The sequence below is a fragment of the Protobothrops mucrosquamatus genome, unplaced genomic scaffold, assembly GCF_001527695.2.
Source record: "Protobothrops mucrosquamatus isolate PMUCROS unplaced genomic scaffold, P.Mucros_1.0 scaffold2718, whole genome shotgun sequence".
NCBI lineage: Eukaryota > Metazoa > Chordata > Lepidosauria > Squamata > Viperidae > Protobothrops > Protobothrops mucrosquamatus.
In genome coordinates, this window is record NW_015388761.1 from 14,047 (window position 1) to 24,401 (window position 10,355).

The 10,355-nt window shown below is 43.1% G+C and overlaps 1 protein-coding gene across 1 annotated transcript in view; it reads left to right on the plus strand.

Annotated features, from left to right (window-relative positions):
• The first annotated feature begins 612 nt into the window (after positions 1 to 612).
• Positions 613 to 10,355, plus strand: part of LOC107296270 (bifunctional epoxide hydrolase 2-like) — a 61,489-nt gene continuing 51,746 nt past the window's right edge. The window contains exons 1-2 of the mRNA XM_015825617.1: positions 613 to 758; positions 6,019 to 6,103. Coding sequence (XP_015681103.1) covers positions 652 to 758; positions 6,019 to 6,103 — 192 coding nt within the window. The 5' untranslated portion in view covers positions 613 to 651. The remainder of the gene's footprint in view (positions 759 to 6,018; positions 6,104 to 10,355) is intronic.

Here is a 10,355-nt window from a genome sequence, read left to right on the forward strand (position 1 = left end):
TCAGTGGCAGGTGGTATGCGACCGTCCCAGACAGGTGTAGCGGGGGAGAAAGAGAGAGGGAGAAGTGCAGCCTCCCAGAAGGCGGATTGTAAAAGAAACTAACTTGCAGAACAGAAGAACAAAGTACATGTTGGAGAATTAACCTTTGCCATACTACTGTCTAAGGAAAAAGGTTAGGTAGCCATCTGTTGAAACTCTGCAGTAATGTGGACATTTGCCTCTGAGCAGAAGATTCATGGCCAACTCCATGAATCAATCAGAGATACTTATGGAATCTCCATTTCAGAGAAAAAGCACCTCTGATTGCTAGCTGCTCAGATAAGCACCAACTTTTGTTTCATGCGTTGCTTATAGGCATCCAATTCATCCAGTATAGGAAGTAGCTGGGAGGACCTTTGCTGTGCCTTTTCCCCCCCCCTGTAGTCCTATAGCGCTAGGACCCAGAATACTTTCGAGAAACATCAGACCTATCGTCTCTGGTTTCAAGGAGGTCGCTGTGAGTCGCCGAGGGCGTGGCCCAATGAGTTCCTACACAGCGGGGAGGTGTGGCTTGCAGGAGGGCGTGGTTTGTGTTATGATTTCTCTTAAGTGAGAATATTGTACTATACTGTAACCTGCTTCAGAGCGTCTGGTCGGCCGCCTCGGAGAGCTATGGCGGGGAAGCGGCCGCTAGTAGTCTTGTTCGACCTGGGCGGCGTCCTTTTGGGTAGCAGTCAGATACTTTTCCGAAATCTGGAGAAGACTTTGGGCCTACCTGGGTGGGTAATCGCAGGGAGTAGAAATGGTGATGGGGGTCTGCCTGATTCTGTTTCTCTGTGTCTTTACATACGTCGACTTTACCAATACGTGTGCTGCGCCCACCCGCAGTTATGATCCAAAACTTAATTTCTGCAAGTGCGGTTGGCTTAATAAACATAAACGCCTATGGCGCTTTCGCCATGTACTTCAAGGCATGGAGGAAAAGCTTTGCAGTTGATCGGTGTCGATCGACTTTCACTGCGTATACGCCATACGTTTTCGCACGTATTTATTCAAAAGCTCCAAGCATTAGACGTTGACAATTAAGTTCAGTGTGAACTTCACGAAAGTCTCTGGGTGAATGGCGATTTTGAGTGCAGGAATACGGAAATATAGCCGGCATTTTATCCACTGATCTGCGGCACTTAGAGAACCAATGTGCTCAGTTCTTCGGGATTTTGAACAATTTTAAAATAGAGAGAAATTCCGATGCTGTCCTGCAGTTAGCATTATTATGTTAAATGTAAGCAAAGGTGTTGTAGTAATTGTTATTTTCATAGTGTCACTGATGTGTGTGATACTTTATCCAGAATGGGGAAGCAAATCCATGTGCCAGAGAACTTAGTCTACAAATTATGTGTGGAAAATGAGGACAAAACGGAAGGAAAAGTAAATCAGGAAATAATGCACAATAATTGTACTTAAGATTTGTCATGGCAGACTGTTCACTAATTGATTTAAGATGTATATGCTGCTTTTTATTGTAAACATCTCAAAGTAGTTTACAACCATTATAAAAGCAGTCCATTGAAAAGGCAGTTTATATATTGGAAGTTACTGCTTTGGTAAGGCCAGTATAAGAGGATTTAATTTAGCTTAAAGGATGGCAATGTTGAGAGTCTGCAATACCTTAAAAGGGGTTGTCTATGGAGATTCTCAGTCATCCAGGTCACGGTTGTTCCAAATGTGCTTTTTTCTCTCTCAAAAGGCAACTGGACTTTTTTTCCTTGAAGCTTCTTGGATGAGAAGCAAAACTTTGTCAAGGAAAAACAAAGGTCAGCTGCCTTTTGAGAGAGAGAGGGGGAAAAAAGACCTTTGGGACATAGAAGGGGGCTGTATCCCATTGGTCAGGGCCACTGTAATTGTCAGTGTAATTGTCAGTGTAATTGTCACTGTAATTGTCAGTGTAATTGTCACTGTAATTTTTAACAAATAATAACAGAAAATGACATTGTTTTAAATGTTTGCTAGTATCTTCACTATCTGGCAAATAATTTTGATTTTGTGAAACCCTGGGAGGCTCTTGGGGGGGGACCTTCAGAGTTCCTTGGACCGTGCTTTACAAAACATGGGTATAGAGGATACCTGGTGCCAATTTTGGAATTTTCTAAGCTAGTTAATAATATTTTCTTCTGTATATTGATTCACACAGCTTATTTTATTAGCATTGTGATAACCAAGGCAGGTTTTATAGTATTGCAAAATCATCACAGGTTTCTTAAGGTATTTGTTTAATTACTTCCTTGAGACATAATGCACTAGCTGTTGCTTTTCCCATGGATATTATGTATAACAGCTCAGTTTGGTAGAACATTATTATCCTTATAATAATGCATAGGAGTCTGAGATCTGCCTAAGAGGAGATGACATTGAAAATCGGGATGACCATTGGTCTCTTAAGCAATATGCTCTATCAGAGCTTATTGTAGGGTTTGTGTACATAAAAGACTCTTTTTTACCAAGAGGGCCTATGAACAGCTTTTGTATCCTTCTGAAAAAGTAAGAATAAAGTATAATAACAATAATAATAATAATAAAAAGTTGGAAGGGACCTTGGAGGTCATCTAGTCCAATCCCCTGCTCAGGCAGACTACCCTATACCATTTCACAGGGCTTTTTTTCTCATAGAACACCCAGAACGGAATTCTGGCACCTTTTTTGGATGGAATCTTGTAGGGTAGGCAAGGCGGGTTGTATGATGTGTGTGAGTTCCGGCACCTTTTTTTTTTTTTTTAAGAAAAAAAGCACTGCCATTTCAGACAAATGGCTGTCCAGTCTCTTCTTAAAAACTTCCAGTGTTGGAGCATTCACAGCTTCTGGAGGCAGGTTGTTCCACTGATTAATTGTCCTCACTGTTAGGAAGTTTCTCCTTAGTTCTAGGTTGCTTCTCTCTTTCGTTAGTTTCCATCCATTGCTTCTTGTCTTGCCTTCAGGTGCTTTGGAGAATAGCTTGACTCCCTCTTCTTTGTGGCAAATTGAAACTAGATAATTGCTTTTTTTAAAAAAAAAAGTCCATTCATAGTACAGGGGGAGGGAGGATTTCGCATTCAGAACAGATTTACTTTAATTGGTTCATCTAAATTCCTTCCAAAGAAATATGGTAGTCTTAATAATGCAATAGAGACAAATCAAAGATATATTTTTCTATCTTAACATAAAGCATGTGATCACAAGCATATTAAAGAATTACATGAACTTGTTCCACGTTGAGAGTAGGATCCTCACAGTAAATTAAGTCAACCAAATAAATTATTAAAAAGTTATCCAAAAGAACATAAAAATATTCATATATCACATGAAGACCTAGGCAATTTTTGTTAACCCACAATTTATTATTATAATGGGTATTCAAATTTCCCATAACAAGAGTTGAAGGGAGTTATACATTAAGGATCCTCTTTAATGCAAATTAGCAAGATCCAGTTGAAGGTGTTGAGAAGTAGTTTTCTTGGGACCAACCAAAAATATCACAAAAAGTGTGAAGCAGTACTTTATTTTATTTATATTTCCTATTTCTTAAACCCCCATCTCCCGCAGAGATAGTTTATTTTTTAATTTATTTTAATTTTTTAATTTATTTGACTCATATTTATGACGGTTGCAGTGTCCCAGGGTCATGTGATCCCCTTTTGCAACCATTGGACAAGCAAAGTCAATGGGGAAGTCAGATTCACTTATCAACCATAAAGATTGTAAAAGATTGTAAAATGGAGCAAAACTAATTTAACAAATGTCTCACATCTGGACACAATTGTGGTTGTAAGTCAAGGACTGCCTGTATTAACTTTTGTCTCAGAAAAATAGCATGTCAGAAAGATAGTTAAACTAGGTTAGGCTAGATTAGACTAGACCTCGTACTTTCTGAAGACATGGAGCAGTTTTCAGAAATTATACATTATAAGTTTTAGGCATAGCTTATCCTACTCAATGATTACTCTGAGGTTCTGAGCTTGAAAACCAGCATATAGACTGTATTGTATCTGGATGCCTGATTAGAAGAAAGAAACTTGGAGGGGCAAATGCAAATTCATAGGACAAAAAGTAAGGCTTAAATAGATGATTGTTTGAGGTTGCTAGAAGTACTGTATTGTAGGGCAGTGGTTCTCAACCTTTTCTTCACCACGGTCCCCCTTTAAATACCTTTTGTGGCCACAGACCACAAGACTTAAGATTTAAATCATAACATTTTTTCAAGCCTTCATAGGCCCCCTGTGATGATATCGCAGCCCCACAGGGGTCTGCAGACCACAAGTTGAGAACCACTGCTGTAGGGAATGGAGATAACAAAGATGCTTTGAGGTATATACAGTAAGTACAGAGGCGCGTTTAAATCCAAAGCTATAAAAGTCTTTGAAAGTAAAGAATATGGATTTAAACAATTTAAGATGGATTCTAGACACATTTAAAAATTTGGAACTAGAGAAACAGCCAGGCAGAAAAAAGTTGTAGTTACTGAACAGTGCAGTAATGAGTTCTAAGTACCTTTTTTCTTATCTGGAGGATTTGCAAGGAAAGGTTTCCTCCAAACTGGTGTGACAGTACTTACACAAAGTCACTTTCAGATTATAGGAACAAAACATGGTGAATTAGGTGAAATATAAATAAATTGAATTTTTAGGGCCATCTCACTATCAAGGGATTCTGGATTTCTTACAACAGTGTTCCCAACCTTTCCAGCTTTGTGGACCAGTGGGTGGGGGATTGTTCTGGGCAAGCACGCACACTGTTCCATTTGCACAAGCGCTGGGCATGCACACCTGCCGCTCATACAAATGGAGCTGCACGTATGTGTGCTCGCCTATCGCTCGTGCAAGTGGAGTTTTACACAGCTTTGCGGACTGGTGTGGGGGAAGAGGGGATGTTTCCATGTAAGTGGTGGGCAAGTGTGCACACGTTGCTCCAGTTGCACAAGCAGCAGGCACACGTGTTCGCCGCTCATGCAAATGGAGCTGCATGGGTGCACGTGTTGCAACCCAGTTCCAAACAGGCCACAGCCTGGGGATTGGGAACCTCTGGCTTACAACATTTAGATTTCCACCCCAATCTAAATGACTGTTAGTTACCGGTATATGAATAATTGTGTTCTGTATTGAGATTCCAAATAGGTGAAATTATAGTTCTAGTCAGATTATACCTAGTTATACTTTAGGCTTGCTGATATTTTCCATGGTTACACCATACTATATCTTTTTCTCCTTTCAACATAATGCAGAATATTTCATTGTATAAGCGCTGTTGCAATCTTTCTGAAAGGATTAGGATGCTCTCGCTTAAATCATATTTGAGAGCTAATGTTGCATAGGGTTATGGTTGTGTAAGATCCAGATTCAAGTAAGATAGATCATGGTTGAGCAACACACAACTATGTGCTAGTCATTCATAGTAGTCCATTATAAAGAGCTATCAAAACAGTATATGATTTCCAGTATAAAATGGGATAATGTGTGTTCTTTAAACATCTTCCTGCTTTATAAAGGTTCTTTGGATGTCTGTGCAAATTCATTGGTAGCTCTCGGAAATATTACTAGATTTGAAAGAGATTTTATTTGACCCATATTCCAATAATACTCATTTAAGCCTAGTATGTAGCTATAAGAAGTCCTCCACAAATGTCTTCGGATTGATTTTGCTGTATAAGGCAAGAGACCAAGGACTAACTCAAAACAGTGACTCTTACATTTTTTTCCCCATAATGTCAGTTTCTGAATAGGAACCAGAAAATATGAATAAATCTCTTTTCTTATTGGACTGAATAGGTCAGTCCATTTCTAAATGTATGTTATCTTGGGACATGCATATGGGAATTTAACACATTCATATTTTTCTAAGACTTGCATTGCATTTTACTGATATCGCTGTAGCAAGGTCTGATTAATTATAGTTTGATATTTAGATGCACAGTGTTCTACCATTAGTGTGATGACTGAAGCCCAACTGCTGTCTGCCTTGAAAAGAACCATTATTCCCCTAATTTATGTGAATGTGTTTTTCAACTTCCAGAGATTTCTTTCAAAAAGTCATTCGGCATGGTGGCTCTGATGGACCTTTCTCAAAAGGGATGACTGGACAGATTGGATTAACTCAGGTAAGAGTTAGCTGCTATTGGAAGAGAACATAGTTCAGGGAAGAACAAGTTGTCTGAAGACATAAATACCAATGCTCCATTTCTGGCATCTCCCTTTACACAAAGGGTTTCTGGGCATCAGGGCTAGGGAATTCCATAGAGCAGAAAAGGGATGGGTGAGATGAGTCTGGTTCACATTAATCAGGATACCACAGAAACTATTTAACAGCAATAGCAATACCACTTAGATTTATATACTGCTTCACAATGCTTTACAGCACTCTAAGCAGTTTACAGAGTTAGCATATTGCCCCCAACAATCTGGGTCATCATTTTACCGACCATGGAAGGATGGGTCAACCTTGAGCCGGTCAGGATCAAACTCCTGGCAGTGGACAGAGTCAGCCTGCAATACTGCATTCTAACCACAGTGCCACCACATATCATGACAGTTCCTTGTTGTATTCAATACATTGCAAGATGTTTCAGCTACATCCTTGCCTTTCACTCTTCAGATGATCTTGGGTGGTACACTTGCTTTTGATCAGAGATGCTCAATTACCAGGTTTATTGGAGGAACCCTTTCTCCAGCAAATGGAGGAATGTAGACTCCACGTGTGGGTGTAAATTGTCCTCTAGCCCAATCAGACCAAACAATCAAAGTCGCCACGCCCCTTCAGGGTCTGAGCATGCCCCAGTTTTCTTTTGGTCTCAGCCCTGAAGCAGACGTGGAATTTGGCTCCTGATTAAATTTCAGATTAAGGTAGTTAGAATCCATCCGTGGACTTTACTATTCCTGGGGGGAGGAAATTTAGCCCGACACAGAGCTGCTCTGTTTTCTGTCTTTCTCCTCAGGCAAGCACTGAGACAGCCGGCTGATCGTTAAAACGCTGCCTTGTGCAGCGTGGCGATCGCCATTATCCTCCTCCCCCTCCCCCCCCACCTTTTTTCCTGGGTTTGTTTTTCTGTCTCGTTATTTTTGGTTAACTCCTAATTTCACCTTACTCAAGGCCTCCGTTATCTACCTTCCTTAGTTAAATAAACTAGTTACTTTCTGGATTTCTTTTTCCCTAAGGAGTTCCCTTTTTTTAAAAAAAAAAAAAAAAAAAAAGAGGTTTCTGTTTCCCCCGGATCGGCGTGGCCGCCATTTTGGAGGACTGGGCTCAATCGCAATTAATAATTTAAAAAATAAAAAAATAAAAATAAAAAATAAAATAAAAAAAATAAAATAATAATAATTAAAAATTCGGAGTTTACTTGCTTGACGGGGGGCTTTCCTCTCTCGATACTCGCGTTTGGAGGGTCTGGCCTACGAGGACACAGGGGCTCCTATCCTCTCAGTCAGCAAAAAAAGCCTCATTGCAGCCTCGGATCGTCGCGGCCGCCATTTTGGGGCCCGCGCGATCCCACTCTGCATATATATTTCAATTGCATTACTTCTTGAGAGAGAGGCTTTTTCACGCGGGGGTGTAGGGGATCCTACTTCCCTCCCATCGGATCAAGTCCTTTGGCTCTTGCTCTTCCTCCCCCCCCCACTGGTCAGACGCCATTTTTAATCAGCCTCGTGGCTGACAGTGAGTTTCCTGGATATATATACCTCCTCAGAGAAAGCCTTTCTTTCCCTTTTCTATTTCAACTTCTTTATTGATCTTCAGACTCCTATATTCTTACCTGCTGGTCCTTTTCACTCTGTGAATCAATTCAACTGCTTTGACTTGCTGGCCTGTTCCGCTGTCTGCATCTGGTGGCTGGCCAGTTGCTGTCCTAACGGCCGCCACTAAGTGAGGCACGAGGGTTCCCTGCAAAAAAAAAAAAATTAAAAAATTTTTTTTAAAAAAAAAAATAATAAAAAATAAAACTTTATTTAATAGATTATTATTGGTCATTCAAACCATCCATTCTTCATTGATTAGGGAACAGGACAGCTCCCTAGGGCTGAACGCGGCTTATATCGCGTGGTGTGACTCCGTGCTTGTCGGTGGGCCGGACCTCACAGACCCTTGTGCAGGCCTGTCCCATCCAGGTGGGCTGCAGCCTTGTCTCCTGCAGATCAGGACGGATCCAGGGATCTCCTGGTGAGCGCCTGTTACCTCATTGTTAGTGTTTTTGCAGATCAGGACGGATCCAGGGATCTCCTGGTGAGCGCCTGTTATCTCCTTGTTACTGCACTATGGCGGATAACACCGTTCCACAGGCTTCCACCTCTGGTGGAAATGCAAAACGCAAGTCGCCCAACCAGGAAGCACCATCAAAAGCCAAGGTCAAGGTCAAACGGACCTCTAAGACGGCAGAGAAGCAGGCAGACAGCAGGCATAGAGCGTTGGAACGACAATTTTCCAGAGCACAACAACGCACATCGCAGGTACAACCAGTTCCCACTTCCCTCCCCATGGCATCCACATGTGAGGGACTACGTCCTTCTCCCCTTCCACGGGCTTGGTCCCCTGAGCACACTCTCGATCCCTCGCCGGGGTTCAGTAGGGATCATCTGTCCCTATTTGACCAAGGTCTGAGGATGCAAATCCAGGACACAGATCCGACCGATCCGGGCCTATCCCAAATAGCATCTGACAACCAGGGTGAACCTTCCTTTGTGGCCCCCACTCAAATTCCGTCGGCATCATTCACCCCGACGGCGGTGGGTCTCCAGTCTCCGGAACATCCATCTTTCACCGCCCAGCTTCAGGCTATGATTTCACAGGCGGTGGCTCAGGCAATGGCATCTTTGGGGAGAACCCCTCAGGCCCCAGGGACCTCTTACCCTTCCACATCTGGAGAAACTTCACATCCTAGGGATTATGAGCAAGATCCGGCTTCTCCACTGCAATCGGAGGGAAGTGTAATCTCGGAATATTCCGAGCAGGTCCTTGAGGAGGGCCTGTGGTCAGATGATGAGGTCACACATACGGAGGCTACTCCTCTGATTGGGGTATTCAACCCGGCTCTCTTTTCCTCCCTTTTGCGCAAGGCCTGCGTTACCGGGAAGATTGAACCGGTGAAGCCCCAAACAGCGGATCAGGACTCTGCACTGAGCTCTGATCCACTATTCCAGAAGCCTGTCACAAAAAACCAACAGATTCCTTGTCCCCCCATGTTTCTTCAATCTATTGAAGAACAATGGGGATCCCCTGGTACCTTCTCAGCTCTTGGGGGCATAGACCGTAAACTCCTGGATACGGTCCCTTCCCTCAACAAGGTTTTAGAGGTCCCAGGAGTGGATGAGGCTCTCTCCCCCATTCTATCGGACACCAAGATCCCAGGGGATATGTCTGAGGCCCTTAAGGCCGAGGACAAGAAATCTGAGATTTCATTACGTAGAACTCACCAGGCGTCGGCATTAGCAATAAGAGCTTCAACTTCTAATTCCTTCTTTGCCAGGATTTCACTGATTTGGCTCCGTGAACTTCAGTCCAGGATTTCCCCAGATGACTTGAGGGCTCACCAGGATATTACTAAGCTAAAAGCTGCTCTGGAATATATGGCGGACGTGTCACTTCAATCGGCCAATTATTCGGCCAGAGCCATAGCCTCAAACGTAGCTGCACGTAGGTTGTTTTGGTTAAAAAATTGGAGGGCCGACACTAAACATAAATGGCGGGTAGCAGCTGCTCCATACCAGAAGGGTCGCCTCTTTGGCGAGGCACTCGCTCCTTATTTAATTGAAAACAAGGAGAAAAAGAAGGTACTTTCTCACCTTTCTAAAAGGACGGGCAGACGTTTTACTCCCTATAATCGACGAGCGTCATTTAGGGCTCACTCAGACCGAAATCCCTGGAGCGGGTATCGGCCCTTTCAATCAGGGCCGGACCGCTCCTCGGACCGGTCCGGCTACAGGGACAGGCCTAAGCCACAATTCCAGGGCAAGCGAACTTTCCGTGGTAGGGGAGGTCGTCCCTTCCGAAAGACTAAGTGACTTGAGGCGAACTCCTCCCATCGGCGGAAGGCTGACACAATTCTTCCACAAATGGGAAAGTACCACCGCAGACAGCTGGGTTCTCACCACTATCAGAGACGGTCTCTCTCTAGAGTTCCTAGCTCCTCCCCCACGGCGCTTCATAGCTTGCCCCCTATCACGGAATCCCGTGAAGCAAGGCCTCATGAGAGAAGCCATTCAGCATTTGCTCACCATAGAAGCAATAGAACAGGTACCACCAGATCAAAGAGGTCTCGGGTTTTACTCCATCCTCTTCGTGGTTCCCAAGACCTCAGGAGGATGGAGGGCAATACTCGACCTCAAGACCCTCAACTCATTTCTGGTGTACCAAAAATTCAA